The sequence below is a fragment of the Centropristis striata genome, chromosome 17 (genome assembly GCF_030273125.1).
Source record: "Centropristis striata isolate RG_2023a ecotype Rhode Island chromosome 17, C.striata_1.0, whole genome shotgun sequence".
Classification (NCBI taxonomy): Eukaryota; Metazoa; Chordata; class Actinopteri; order Perciformes; family Serranidae; genus Centropristis; species Centropristis striata.
This window is the reverse complement of record NC_081533.1, coordinates 34,696,001-34,712,161: the sequence shown is the minus strand read 5'-3', so window position 1 is coordinate 34,712,161 and position 16,161 is coordinate 34,696,001. Positions and strand designations below refer to the sequence as shown.

Sequence of the window (16,161 nt, the reverse complement as noted above, 5' to 3'; positions counted from 1 at the left end):
ACTGAGCCTCCACTATATTCTTGCTCTGACCCTAGACTATAGATCCAGAAATTTAATTTCCTCATCTTTGATTGCCTACTTACAAAAAAACTAAGGGGAAATGGTCCAATGACTGTGCAAGATGGGCAATCGGCCATTTGATAAACAAATTAGAAGGTCAAAAACTCAAAATTTCGCTTGGGAACCATTTTTTTTGGACTCAGCACCCTTGAGATATGTAAGGTAGGCCGGTTCCTGACTTGTACCCATAAATGCTCCTCACTTCTTATAGGAGGCCTTTATTCTGAAATCCGTCTAGACTAGAAGTGGAGATGAGTTCTTTACACAGTCCAAAAGTCAGCAGTCTTACCTGTGTCCAGTCGGTCTGATGGTGAATGAATGAATGAATGAATGAATGAAGGACATGAACAGACTGAGACAGATTCTGTTCTGCTATCACATCATCAGTCTGAACGTTCCGAGATGGAACCCGAGTGTTCCGGAACATCCGAGTGTTCCGGAACATCTGAGTGTTCCGGAAGAGAAGAAGCAGCAGGCTTCACTTATTCACTAATGAAAAATCCCCAAAAAAAGTTATAACCTTGGCCTTGAGGGGCGAAATGTTCGACTGTCGTGGCACCAAAGAGACCAAATTTAATTCATAGGACTAATAGCTGAAATTACAGATTTATACATATAGACATGCATTGTGTCATCTCAGTTGGGCACTGGTTCTGTGTGATATTATGAGTGTGTGTGTGTGTGTGTGTGTGTGTGTGTGTGTGTGTGTGTGTGTGTGTGTGTGTGTGTGTGTGTCAAGGTTATAATAGTTTTGGATTTTTCATTAGTTTTAGTTTTAATTTTGTTGTGAATTTTTGTTTTCAAATTCAGTTAGTTTTAGTTAGTTTTTAGAGTGAGTTTTCTAGTTTTAGTTTAGTTTTTATTTTTTGAAAATGCTTAGTTTTAGTTTAGTTTTTATTAGTTTTAGTTTTTTGTAATGGGCTATGTGTTGGGTGCCAGATTCAAAGTGGTCATAATAAATTTTGCGTTTATTTCCTTTGGTTTATCATCTCAGCCCCAATAAGGTTATTAACTCTTACAGTTCTGGGTGTTTTGAATTTTGGTTCTAGTGTAAACATCCCAGTCTCAGTAAACATATTCACCATGTGTTGCATGTTCAAATAGAAACACTGAATTATGAATGAAAAAAGTTGACAAAAACGAAAACTAAGGACATTTTCACTATAATTTTAGTTAGTTTTGTAACCACAAAATACAGTTTCAGTTAGTTATCGTTTTCATTTTTATTTCAGTTAACAAAAATGTTTTTTTAATTCTAGTTTTTGTTATTTCGTTAACTATAATAACCTTGGTGTGTGTGTGTGTAGTATCAGATGTAGAGGGGTGCTTGTGTGTGTGCAGCCGTGCATAAACAGCTCAGCTAATGTGGAAGGGGAGGCGAGACGTCATGGATCAGGAGTGAAAAACACACACACACAAACACACACTGCAGTCAAAAGTCAGCAGGAGGGTGGAGTACTTTACTGCTGGAGAGATGATGCAGGACCGGTTGTAGTAGCTGAAAAAAGGTGTAGGCTCGTAGTAAGTCACAATAGTAAAAGTAAACAGTTATAACAGTAGTAGTTATTTTTGGGTGGTAGATATTATACTAATAGTCCTAATAAAAAGACTATTATTAACAGAAGGAGTTGGTTTTGTAGAGGAGAACTCAGTGATTCCTGCATGACTGTCTGAGGTAAGGAAATATCTTTTTTATTCAAACTACACTACCGGTCAAAAGTTTTAGAACACACCAATTTTTCCAGAATTTAATTGAAAATGATGCAGTTTAATGTCTCAATGTACTCTGAAATTAATGCACATTTGCAACATTTAAAATCCTTTATTGAGCATGATAGTGTTTTGAAAGTAAAAAAAAGATTCAAAATCACATTTTATGTTGGACTAAAGGACTAAAAAAAGACACAAAATGACCAAAAAAAGACACAAAATGACAAAAAAAGACACCAAAAGACACAAAATGACCAAAAAAGACACAAAATGACCAAAAAAAGACACAAAATGACCAAAAAAAGACACAAAATGACTTACAAAGACATGAAAAGAATTCAGAAATGGATAAAATAGCCCAAGACTCCATAGAGTTAAGTTGTTAACCCATTTCTTGTTCCCTGAAAAAGGCTATTTCTGCGATAACGGTATTAGGAAATACTTAAAAAGATGTAGAAAATATAATAAATAAAATAAAATAAAATATGATTTTTTTTTTAGACTGTACAAATAAATAAAAATCTAAAATGTAGTGTGAAGTGCAAATCTCAACAGTTGCCAAATACAAAAAATGTACTCTTGACTCTTGAGTATGAGCAAATAATAAAAATAACCATTTAGGGGTTCCGGAGGCATATTTTAATGACATTTTGTAAAGGAGAATAAAGGTTATTTTATGTTTTATTTAAGGCATCTTATTTTGACATTGTTCTTGTAAATTCTGTGGTGGATTCTGCTAACACATCCATGTGCTCTTATTTTGAAAGCTGCATGTGTTTAGCTACAGGGAGTAAGTAGCTTTTTGTGATTAAAACAACTTTAACCAAGACATCAAGAAGAAGGAATGTTGCCAATATCATGATATGCATTTTTTTTAACCATAAAAAAAATATACCGATATTATCGTGAACGATACGATAATTCAGAGGATGGATGGCTTTTATTAAAGTGATCAAACTAGCAGTAGAACTCATCTCTGACTTTATTTCCTGCAGTTAGTGTGGTCACTGTTTGGGGTAATTGTACAGTTTATCAGTTTTTCAGCTTTGAATATGTGAATGAATGCTTTATTTCGGTTACAAAAAACAACAAAAAACAACAACAACAAAAAACAAAAACAAGACAAAACAAAGACAAAATAAAATCATGTTTTTTACAAAAGAATCCATCAGACAGCAACCGAAAAAGGAACAGGCTGAAGCCACTAAAGGCTTATTTTTGCCTCTCCTGTACCATCTACATGTATATACATTACATTATATACATTACATTATATACATTACATTAACTGAGTAATTCACATTGTTACAAAACACATGATACCTTAAACTGAAAAATCAAATTCAATCAAATTTCATTGTAACCCTTGATTTTAGATTTTAAAGTCTTCTTGAAAACTAACATAGAACTACACATCTTTATTTCATCATTTAGTCCATAATTCCATCATTTTACACCTTAATTTATACATTTTTTGAATACAAACAGGAATTGACATGTTTACCACTCGAAACATAATTTCTAATGTTTTTGAATATACAATGTCCTGAAATTTCAACGTGTGTGATCTTATAAAAAGCTGATTTGTAGAATCACGGTATCCAACTTCATTTATTATCCTGATAGCTCTTTTCTGCAGTTTAATTATTGGATCTAGGTTTGTTTTATATGCATTTCCCCAAATTCAATATAATATGAAATATAAAAAAAATATGCCAGTTTGTCTTTTAACCTCTGTAGCTTGATGCAAAAAAACTTGCCCGTCTTGTGTTAAGGCTGCTTCTCTCCACGGTCACCTGATCCCCTTCTCGGCACAGTAAAGGTCAAAGGTCAGGAGGAATTTGTAACAACAGGAAAGTGTGTTTGTAACTGATTAATATTTAATAACACGGACAAACTGTTCTGGAAGAAGGATTTATCTGTGTGTATGTGTGTGTGTGGGGGAGATTAAGAAGTTCAGTTATTGAAGAAATTGATTTATTATTGATAAGATTATGAAAGCCAATAAAGGCTGATTGCATTATTGATTAGGCCGGATAATGCAGCTGCTGAAGTTCCAAAACACTATTATGAGATTACTGAGGGCTGACACACACACGCATTCTTGTACTTCTATCTTTGTGAGGACCCTCATTGTAATAGTGAATTTCCTATCAAGGTTATAATAGTTTGGGATTTTTCATTAGTTTTAGTTTCAATTTTGTTGTGAATTTTTGTTTTGAGTTTTTGGGTCATTTTGTCTTTTTTTGGTCATTTTGTGCCTTTTTTTTGGTCATTTTGCAATTTTTTTTGTCATTTTGTCTTTTTTTTGTCATTTTGTGTATTTTTTTTAGGTCATTTTGTGTATTTTTTTCTGATCATTTTGTGAATTTTTTGGTCATTTTGTGTCTTTTTGGTTTATTTTGGGTCTTTTTTTGGGTCATTTTGTGTGAGAAGTGAGGACCGGCCGAAATGTCCTCACTTTGCAAAAAAGTCCTCACTCTGTTAGTTAAAAACGTGTTCTGGTCCTCACTATGTAGGAAGTACAAGAACACACACACACACACACACACACACACACACAGTCTTAATGTGCAGGTGCATGTGTTTTGTTGATGTTAACTGCTGATAAAGTTGTAAGAACCTGAACCTTCCCGTCCTCCAGATGTCGTGGCGTTCGTCTTTCCGCTGCTCAAAGTTTCGTCACGTTTTCGGGAAGCCGTCCACCAGGGGGCACTGCTACGACGGGGTGCCAATCACATGCAGCGTCCACGACAACCACTACTGCTCAGCCAATCCCTGCTTCATCGCCGTGGTGACCGAGTGCGCCGGGGGCGGGTCCTTCTTGGTCCTGCCCATCCATCATGTGCGTAGTATGTCAAACACAATGAAAGTTAAAACATTGACAGTAAAACATTCATCATAAATATGGTAAATAAACCAAATTTTTGCAAAGTTGCATAAATCGGGTATGACTGGAAAGACTCTATGAGCCCTATTTTAATCATGCGTTCTGTAAATAATAATGTATTGGACTCAGTTTTAAAGCTACAAAACACAGAAAGTCTTTGGTCAATTTTCAGAGGGATCCTGAACCTCTGATCTCAAGATAACTGAATGTAAATGGGTCTCCTCTTTACAGGCATGCCCACTTTATGCTGATAACATGCAGTGTATTTCTGCATCCTGGGATCCCTAAACAGTCTGTGAGCTGCATAAATCGGGTTTGTCTGGAAAGCTGAGACTCTTGTGTTTTAATGAGCCCAATATTCTTCAATCTCTTGTCGGGAAGGAGGTGAAATAACACTCCAAAGTTGGACTAGATTTTCACAAAAGAAAAATAACAGACAGGCCCGCTTTATGCCAGTTCTCTGAATTACATATAAATATGTTATTTCGGCCTTTTTATGTGAATATCTCTGCGTACTGGGGTTTCTGTGAGTTGCATAAATTAGGAGACAAGACAGAAATATCTATCTGTATGTGAACCCTGGCAGCTTTTCTCAGTTTTATATGATGCTTTATTAAATCTATTTTGGGCTGTTGACGCGACTATGATTGTATGTGAATATTTTTATGAATATTTGCACACTGGGTTCCCTAAACAGTCTGTGAGCTGCATAAATCGGGTTTGTCTCCACACTATACTGACAATAATTGGGTTTTGAAGCAGTATACAGAAGTCCTTGACAAAAAATGCATTTCTTGCAGAAATCACAACCAAATCAAAGCATGGATGTTGTCTATGGTGGGATTCTGGAGGAATTTTTGACCATTTTAAGCAATTTTTTTTTTTTGTTTAAATTTGTTTAAATTTTTGTTTTAAAAAAAAAAATAATACCAAAAGGGAGCCTCAAATCCTAATTAACACACTTTTTCAAGTTAACCCTCTGGGCCCACTAAGGACATTTTCAGCCATTTCAGAAATTTTTCACTTTATTTTTGGCAATAATTTTGGCTGTGATACTGCAAATGACATGATTTTTGGAAGAAGGATTTCTTTCTTGATATATTTTGAAATTCTAATTTAATTTTAGTAATGGACCTATAATACACTGTGTACAAGCTTACTACCCTTTCGAGCCCTTTCGGGCTGAAAATGTCCACCTCCGAAAAAATGCTATAAAAACTTTACAGATTAATATTTTTTTTATTTTTTCTGCATAAACCTCTAAAACAACTTCTGCCCTGCTCAAAGCTACCAAACATTCAAAGATTTTGATAATTTTAACCTTTTAAATGCCAGTTTGATTGCACAATGTCACTGTTTTTCAAAGAAAAAACACAACACAAAAAAAAAAATAGATAATTTTTGGCTGGGGCATTGGTTTTTATCACAGCCTTGGATATGTCAAAGATTAAGAACAAAATTGATTTTGATGCATTTTTAGTTTCCAAAAAAAATGTATTATATGAAAAATAACTAAATTTTTGTGTTTTTTTCATATAAAACATCAGTGACATCATGCAATCAAATTGGCATTTAAAGGGTTAAAATCCTCAAAATCTTTGAATGTTTAATAGTTTTGAGCAGGGCAGAAGTTGTTTAAGAGATTTTTGCAGAAAAAAGTAGAAAAAAATATTAATCTGTAAAGTTTTTATAGCATTTTTCTGGAAGTGGACATTTTCAGCCCAAAAGGGCTTGAAAGGGTAGTAAATTAAAGTGGGCCCAGAGGGCTGATAAATGTATTGCTTATTGCAGATTTATGACTATAACAACTTCATACCGTGGGTGCATACTGCCCTCCGGTGGTGGACATTCTCTGTATAAGTTTTCAATGTTGCTTCCTCAGACAGGCCGGGTGGACCCTCAGCACCCGAGGGTGTGCGGTCACAGTGCCAGGGTCCTGGACGTCAAGTGGAACCCCTTTAATGATCACTGCATCGCCTCGTGCTCAGAGGATTGCACTGTAAGCTCAGTCTCCGTCTCTATGTTCACATGTTTCAGCTAAACAACAACAACCTTACAAGTAAAATGTGTGCACACCCAGGTCAAGATCTGGGACATCCCAGTGTGTGGCGTCCAACAGAACCTCACCAAGGCCAGGAAGACTCTGATGGGTCACTCCAGGAGGGTGGCGCTTATTGAGTGGCATCCAACAGCCGAGAACCTGCTGCTTAGCTCCGCCTACGACTACAAGGTCAGGATCCTCATTGGTTAGTGGCAGCGTCCTTATACCATGCCACTGAAAGGGACAAATCAGCACCTGCAATGTTTATTATTATGAGAATTTTTCAGTTTCAACATACACTACCGGTCAAAAAACGTTTTTTTTTTTGGTTATTTTGTGTCTTTTTTTGTCATTTTGTGTCTTATTTGGTCAATTTGTGTCTTTTTTTTGGTCATTTTGTGTCTTTTTTGGTCATTTTGGTTCCGTTTTTTGGTCATTTTGTTTCTTTTTTGGGTGATCTGAACTGTGTGTGATTCTGTTCAGTGAGCGGGGGTCGCGGACAACATGCATGTTAAATTGGGGGTCGCGACTCAAAAACTGGTTGAGAACTACTGCCATAAACATAAGGCCAACAGTTTTTCAGATTGACCATCTGATCTGTGGTTTTTGGTCTCGGTAAACTGGCCCAGGAAGCCCTGATGTGGTCTCTTTTGGCCCCAGGTGTTCCTCTGGGATGTGTCCCAGGCAGGTGCGGTGCTCAGGTACCCGGTCCGAGTGGTTCTGATGCCCATCTACCACCGATACCCCTCCGACACCCTACTGCTGTCTGTCAGCTTCAACAACGACGGCAGCAGGCTGGCGGTCACGTCCAAAGACAGACGGGTTCGAGTCCTGGACCCTCGGACAGGCAGGATCCTACAGGTGAGGTTTTTTGAAAGTGTTGTTTGTGCCCGATTGTTCAGATTGAACTGAAAACTTGTAATAATGTTCCTGCAGGTGTCCAGCAGTAAGACTCACAGGGCCAGCAAGGTTTTATACATCGGAGGGTTGAAGATGCTTCTATCCACTGGCAGCACCCCGTGGAACCACAGACAGATTGTCCTTTGGGACCCTGTAAGACACAAACACATACACTACCGGTCAAAAGTTTTAGAACACACCAACTTTTCCAGTTTTTTATTGAAATTCAAGCAGTTCAAGTCAAATGAACAGCTTGAAAGGGTACAAAGGTAAGTGGTGAACTGCCAGAGGTAAATAAAAAAAGGTAAGCTGAACCAAAACTGGAAAATAATGTACATTTCAGAATTATACAAGTAGGCCTTTTTCAGGGAACAAGAAATGGGTTAACAACTTAACTCTATGGAGTCTTGGGCTATTTTGTCCATTTTTGAATTCTTTTCATGTCTTTGTTAGTCATTTTGTGTCTTTTTTTAGTCCTTTAGTCCAACATAAAATGTGATTTTGAATCTTTTTTTTACTTTCAAAACACTATCATGCTCAATAAAGAATTTTAAATGTTGCAAATGTGCATTAATTTCAGAGTACACTGAGACATTAAACTGCATCATTTTCAATTAAATTCTGGAAAAGTTGGTGTGTTCTAAAACTTTTGACCAGTAGTATACATTACTCAAAAATAAGAGTTACATTTCCTTTTTGGGGACACTTCAGTGCTCTGGAAATAAACGACACATTGGGGATTTTAAGCAGCACAGCATCTGAGTTTGACAAACTATCTTCACCCTTCATACTGACATAGTGTCTCTTTCTCACTCTGTTTGTTTGGGTTGTTTGCAGGATGACTTATCTGAACCGCTGTATGAAGAAGATTTGGACGGATCTGCAGGAGTTCTCTTTCCGTTCTACGACCCGGACACACACATGCTCTACTTGGCTGGAAAGGTCAGACCCCACATGCCACATCTATCCATAAATCATTGCATTTCAGATTTTATTTTCCTGCAGCTTGTTGGGATTGCATCAAATATCTCCTGTTTGTGTTTCTACGATAATAATTTTATTTTCTGGATAATTTAAGTAATCTAAAGTTGCAGAAGTAAACTTCTCCCTTTAGGGTGACGGGAACATCCGGTACTACGAGCTGAGCACTGAGAAACCTTACATCAGCTTCCTGACGGAGTACAGGTCTCTGCTGCCACAGAAAGGACTTGGTGAGACCAACAGAAACCAACATCTAGTGCAGGGGTGGGCAATTATTTTTCCCAAGGGGCCACATGACCAACACCACGAAGGTTGCAGGGGCCGGACCAAAACTCTGAACTAAATTCTGCTCAATATTAATGTAATCGCTTTATAAAATACAGTAAATTATCTGGTTTTGAGCTGCTACTGATAGGAACACATGTTATGATAAGACTGTTAATGTGGAGTAAATCAAATATAGCAGTAAAAAGTAGTAAATACTCCAATCACTATATCACTTTAACATTTATTTTAAACACAACTGTAAATGTCCTTTAGTAAGCTTCCTCTTTGTGTTTTTGTATTATATAGCTTGTTTGTATATTTTATAGGTATTTTACAATGTTGTGATGCTTTTATTTTGACTAGGTGCCGTCCAGTGTGAAACAGGTGCTTTAATTTTGAAAGGTAGTGACAGGAAATAATGAAAAACGAACGGTAAATAATAATGAGTGCGTCGTAATTCATATAAAGTTTCAAAATTTAAAGTATCAAAAAGGCTTCTATAGTGGCTGACAGGAACAAGGTTTGTCAAAGTTTATTTTCTTCTGTCATATATATTAGTGGCTATATTTGTTGTCTTAACTATAGTAAAAGTGCTTGTTAGCTCAATTGCTAATGCTAATGTTTGTTATTGCTTTTACGGTGGATTCTCAAGGTGACCAAGGAATGTCTTATTTTTATATATTTTTATATTTACTTTATGCAAAAAGCAATACGTGTTTTTGACAAGGTACCGAGGTAACTCGGGTAACTCAGATATACGTAAATCGCCTTCAAAATAAAAGCGCTGCGGTTGTATTGATTTCTAATTTCTGGGTAACCTCACGCGGGCCGGACAAGGACAGCCAATGGGCTGGATGTGGCCCGCGGGCCGCCCATTGCCCTGGTCTGAGATAGAGTATGACGTCATCGTTTAGTACAGGGAAGGAAGTTGTGGCAGTTAGATCATCTTTTGCTAGTTGTGCAGAAACAGCAGAGAGTAAACAACTAAATTAGCAACACCAATAATAAATGTTAAAGACAAACTTCCTTGATCTGTAGATAGACTAACACTAAGTCAGAAACAGACCTTGGCAATATGAGCTATAAACAGTGGTGGAAAGTACATTTACTCAAGTACTGTACTTAAGTATAATTTTGAGGTACTTGGAGTATTTCCATTTTATGTAACTTTATACTTCTACTTCACTACATTTAGAGGCAAATATTGTACTTTTTACTCCACTTAATTTAGCTTTAGACAGCTTTAGTTACTTCTCAGGTCGAGATTTAACATAAACAAACACGATTAATTAAAAGTGTTTTTTAAAATTAAATCTTATAACAGTATATTAAGTAGTTAAAATGAGCCATGTCTTTACAAAATCAAAGCACTTACATAAATGCATCAATACAAATAGCCTAATGTAATAATATATTTGGAATTAAAATTACAATCTGAGTGGGTCCATTCTGCATAACGAGTACTTTTACTTTTGACACTTTAAGTACATTTTGATGCTGATACTTTTGTACTTTTACTTCAGTAAGTTCTGAATGCAGGACTTTTACTTGTAGTGGAGTAATTTCACAGTGTGGTATTAGTACTTTTACTTAAGTAAGAGATCTGAATACTTTGCCCACCACTGGCTATAAATCATTCAGCTAGCTTTAGCCATACTGAAAGAAAAAAGACAAACTTTGGCTGGTTTCACAATTATTTGGGACAAAGAGCAACTAAGGTAGAAAAACACTGACTTATCAATGTATCGAGACATTTACAAAGAAAGCTAGCTAGCTAGCTAGCAAGCTAAACCAAATATGTTTTGGAAATACAGGAGCAAGCTGAACTACTTATTTAAACTTAACTAACTTATTTAGTTATGCATGTTTTGAAGCCAAAAATGTCCAAAATTGCCTTATCTCTCCGAGATAGACCCAGCTGTCAGGAAATGGAAAACTACTGATAGAAGACCAAGATCTTACTTTGGGGATTCAATAAGAGTCATGTTTACATGTTTCCTGCATAGAAATTTGTTTCCCACTCTATCTGGCTAATAAGACTAAATAGGCTAGCTGTACATATTTTGTAAATTAAAAGAAAAAAGGACCATCATAGCTAGCGAAACTACATTTATTTTGTAAAAACATCCAATTTAGCTAGCTTTACAATACTTATTTCAGACGTTAGCCAGCTGTTGCAATACTTAAGAAAGAAAGAAAAACACTTACTTTGAGAGCACACAAACTTAGCTAGCCTGGAAAAGATGAACTGAGCTAATAACCATTTTAGAAAAAGTAGAAAAAAGCAAAAAAGATCTTTTCCATCTGTACCGGGGGAAAATACCAGCTGTACCCAATCTAGTTTGGAACAACTCCAGTGTAGCCAGCTGTACAAGACGTGTTAAGTAAAAAACAAAAGCAGTTTTAAATGTATAAGTACTTTAATAAAAGCATTTTTTTCGCGGTGACCTTTGACCTCTTGCGTCTCTCCAGGGGTGATGCCAAAACGCGGCCTGGACGTGAGCGCCTGTGAGGTTTTCAGATTTTACCGTCTGATCGCCATCAAAGACCTGGTGGAGCCGCTGTCCATGATCGTACCACGCAAAGAAGTTCGGATGATACGATTCCTTCGATTTTCTTATGTTGCTTTTACTGACGACAGACACTGAAGTTACTGTGTTTTCCTCCGTCCTTCCAGTCGGGTATTTTCCAAGAGGATCTGTACCCAATGACAGCTGGAAACCAGGCGGCCATGACGGCTCAGGAGTGGCTGTTGGGGATCAACAGAAGTCAGTAATGCATCAGTGCCTCTGAACCAAAATGGTTCAGTGATTTCTGCCTCTCGCCTCTGATCTTACATATCTCCGTCAGGTCCAGTGCTGATGTCCCTGAAGCCTGAGACCCGAGTAGCCAACCCTTACCCAGAAACCCCTGCTGAGAAGGGGCTTGTGAGGCAGCTGAGCTCCCTGAGGTTCCAGATGGATCCAGTTGTTGGTGCAGTGACCAGGATAGACCTGGACTTCATGGAGGAGGTATAACTATGTCAAAACCAAGCAATAAACCCAAAATAGCAGAGATTCAGTCAGATACTTGATAGGATTACAGAAAGTTTGGCTGAATTCTTACTTGTCAAACTCCAACACTGGAATTCAGCAAGTTTGCATCCACAACACCGGCAAGAATTTAATACAACTTAGGCTACGTTTACACGAGGGCGGTCTGAAGAGAAGACGCAAAAGTGGCGTTGCGTCTTCACTTTTTATTCCTCGTTTAGACGAGCGTTTTCAGGAGGAAATCTGCTGCATACGGTGACGCAAAAGTGTGTGAAATGTGATTGTATGCAGCCAGGCGGCATCACTTAAAGCCATAAGAGCATCTTTGGGCATGCAGAAGTTTTCACGCCACACATTTCCATCAGCTACTCCTTCCACAAAGTTCTCCTCCATCACTAGATCTCCCAGGTCTCGTTCACAGCCGTCTGGCTCCTCCCACCAATCGCTGCATCCAGAATGTGATGGAGGTAATTCCAGATCCTTCTCTGTTCACTAATACTATCTGTACATATCCTGGACATTTGGTGGAAAGACTCCTGTAAGTTTATTAGAGCTGCCAGAGCAGCTTGAAGGTCCCACCATGGAAATAATCCCACGTTTCTTTATTTCCTGTCCTGGAGCATGTATGTGACGTAAACACATACGTGACGTGAGCAGATCAGATCAGAGTTTTGTGTCTTGTCAGTGTAGACGACACGCTACGGAGGAGAGGATTACACTTTTACACTTTGGAGGGTGGTTTCAGATTTTTGCGTCTTTAAGCCCCCAAAACGCCGTCACTGTCCAAACGAAAGGCACTTCCGATAAAATATTTTGTCGTTTTTTACCCGCGAGCGTCCTCGTGTAAACGGGGCCTTAATGTCAAAAACCAGACCTTTTTGTGTTAAATACAATGGAAGTGCAAAGCTCAAAGTAAAACAACTGCAGGGTTCTGCACCATTGCCCTCTCCTTATTTAACAATCACTCATGTTGGTGCAAAGTACTTCTGTCAGCAACTCATTTATAGTTGAGTTCTGTCCAGCTCCGGTTTCTCGCTGTATAAACCAGCTGATCGTCTCTCTCAAGGCCTTCCTTGAGGAGCAGCTGGCCTACCAGGACGCCAAATACCCCAGACAGATGAGCGATCTGTCGGGGTGGCAGCCAGACGAGACCCAGGTCCCGCTGTGGACGTACTGCTGCACGCCACACTGCTGCGAACCTGCAGAGAGGCCGCCGCCCACAACCGAGAGCGAGGTGAGCCGCAGGTTAATCAGCCACACAAGAAAACCGTTTGCAGATGTTTTGTCTTTGCTTCTTCCCAAGAAACTGTTTTTAAATTTCAGCTCCTGCAAGCATTTTACAGACAACAAGATGAGATCAGAGGCCTGAGAGAACAGCTTAATGCCAAAGATGTGAGTATTTAAACTCAATCACACACGGCAGCCAGCCAACATGTACATTGGTTTTGACGGGCGAGTTGGTAGAGTTGGTTGGCCCCCAACCAAAGGGTTGGTGGTTCGTAGGGGTGTGCATTGGCACTGCCCTCACAATTCGATTCGATTACGATTCACCAGGTAACAATTCGATTCTACGATGCATCACAATTATACTGCACACAAGGGACATTTTTCCTAATAACAATAGATTTTATTGGCTATATTTTGAAAAGATGGCAAAATGAATCTCCTGCCTGAGTTCATCTCAGAGTAAGGAAAGAGAAATGCCTCCTCCTGCCATAAAAAAGGAACCTGCTGAGGTGAAGTTTACATCAGCATAATGTCGAGCCCTTGTCCCTGAGCTAGGGAAGACGTTAGCGCTATCCCACCTAGCTAGCTATCGCTAGTTTTCATGATGCAAAAATGTAACGTTAACGAGTCGACTTTAAATAGGCAAATACAATGGTAATTACCTATCAATAGTACTTTCTATAAAAACGTAAATGTTAAGTTCTGTCAAATACTACCACATACTTGAGCTACAACATATCAAACAGCTTGTCCCGCTAGCTTACCTGTGCTGCGCATCAACACATGGCTCATTTGAATGTTCAATGAGCCATGTGTTGATGCGCACCGAGAGTGGGTCGGGTTAGCGTTGTGTTTACTGGAACTTTGACAGGGGCGCAAAGGCCACCTTGGCCGTAAATTGAACATTTTTTCACAGAGCATCAAGGCCAGAGTGTGGGGATGTCGTGAAATTCCCACCTTGGCCCCCACAACTTTCCACTGGAGGACAGGAAATAAACATAATCGATTATGGCACTTTGCCGCATCGATGCTGAATCGTGCATGCCCCGCATTGCGATGCATCGCCGAATCGATTATTGTTGACACCACTAGTGGTTCGATCCTTGACCGTCGCAGCCTACATGTCGGAGCAAGATACTGAACCCCAAATTGCTCCCGATGCTGTGAATGAATGCCCAATGATGGCAGGTGGCACCGTTTAGGGTAGCCTCTGCCACCAGTATGAATGTGTGTGTGAAAGGGTGAATGAGCGCAGTCTGTAGTGTAAAGAGCTTTGAGTGGTCGCAAAGCGACTAGAAAAGCGCTATATAAGTGCAGGTCCATTTACCATTTACAACATCATCCAAAAACCAAAAGGCCAAACACTCACAAAGATTAAAACTGCCGTACATCAGAACCGGACATTTGTCTCAACTAAATGCCTTTGAACGAACAAAATCATTTACCAAACCATTGGCATCACAGCGCTATTTAATATGCCCAAACGCTTTCCTTGTATTGTAAAGCGTCCTTGGGGTTCTTGAAAGGCGCTATATAAATTTAAGTTATTTCCAATGGTTTATTCTTGAGTGTAATTACTTCTTCAGACTTTGTGTTTAGGGGTTACAGTCATTGTTTCTTTCTGTTGTGCAGGTGAGGATCACTCAGCTGGAGCTGGACATCAAGAACACCAGAAACAACATGAGGGCAACCTTCTGATTCAACCCGTCAGCTCTCACCCTGCCGTGTTAACAATGCACCAAAAAACTAGTAAAACTCAACATCTCCCACCAATAAAGGAAACACAGCAGAAACAAGTCGTAATTACGTTTTGTTTGCACTTTTAACTTGCTGAGCGCTTAATTTTCTTAAAATTTTGTTTGTATGAACCTTTTTGACTTGACTCATTGACATTAACATGTCATCACCATTAACTTTGACATTTAAAACACATGAAAATGAGACATGTCACAACACAAAAAGGCTGTTAAAACTATCAATGGACGTCAACAGGACATAATACATTTACCCTAGAAGAGCTTAGTCATTGAAGTCATAATGAGAAACTTTGAGTCAGTAACTTTTGAGAAAGCTTGAGAAAGAAAGTGGTATTTTGACGATTCCAATGGCGAAAAATGATTTGTGTATCAACCAAGGTTATTATAGTTAACGAAAAAACAAAAACTAGAATTGAAAAAACATTTTCGTTAACTGAAATAGAAATAAAAACGAGTTTTTAAAAAAAACCATAACTAACTGAAACTGTATTTTGTGGTTACAAAACTAACTGAAATTATAGTGAAAATGTCCTTAGTTTTCGTCTTTGTCAACTTTTTTCAAACGTAATTCTTTTGGCTGATATTAAATCTATTTAATCCATCTGGTTTTATGACTTAAACTTATTGGGGCTGAGATGGATCAGATAAAGGAAACATTTATTGTGACCTTATTGAATCTGCCACCCAACAAATACCCCATTACAAAACAACTACAACTAACACTAAAACTAATAAAAACTAAACTAAAACTAAGCATTTTCCAAAAAATAAAACTAATCAAAACTAGCAAACTCACTCTAAAAACTAACTGAATTTGAAAACAAAAATTGACAACAAAATTAAAACTAAAACTAATGAAAAATCCAAAACTATTATAACCTTGGCGCGGATGCAACACCGAACTCAATGCTTACAATGGGCCACAAACCATCAGCGTCATTATTTAAATAATCTATGATTGAAGGTAATAAACTAAACTCAAATGATATGTCGGCCTCGTCATTTTATAGATTTTCTCACTTTTTATGATGCGCCATCCAAGGTTATTATAGTTAACGAAAACTAACAAAATAATGAAAACTAAAATTGAAAAAACATTTTCGTTAACTAAATAAAAATGAAAACAAGAGTTTTTAGAAAAACGATAACTGACACTGTTTTTTGTGGTTATAAAACGAACTAAAACGAACTAAAATTATAGTGAAAATGTCCTTAGTTTTCGTCTTTGTCAACTTTTTTCATTCATAATCCAGTGTTTCTATTTCAACATGCAGGAACACATGGTGAATATGTTTA

At 37.9% G+C, this 16,161-nt stretch overlaps 1 protein-coding gene across 1 annotated transcript; it reads left to right on the top strand.

The window, feature by feature from the left end:
* The first annotated feature begins 4,405 nt into the window (after positions 1–4,405).
* Positions 4,406–14,904, top strand: LOC131989014 (coronin-2B-like). Its single transcript, XM_059354172.1, has 13 exons — positions 4,406–4,615; positions 6,543–6,659; positions 6,741–6,890; positions 7,362–7,562; positions 7,638–7,754; positions 8,439–8,543; positions 8,716–8,812; positions 11,322–11,437; positions 11,527–11,617; positions 11,700–11,860; positions 12,948–13,115; positions 13,205–13,273; positions 14,741–14,904. The coding sequence occupies exons 1-13, from the start codon at positions 4,415–4,417 to the stop codon at positions 14,804–14,806; spliced, it is 1,659 nt and encodes a 552-aa protein (XP_059210155.1). The 5' UTR covers positions 4,406–4,414; the 3' UTR covers positions 14,807–14,904.
* Positions 14,905–16,161: the final 1,257 nt, after the last annotated feature.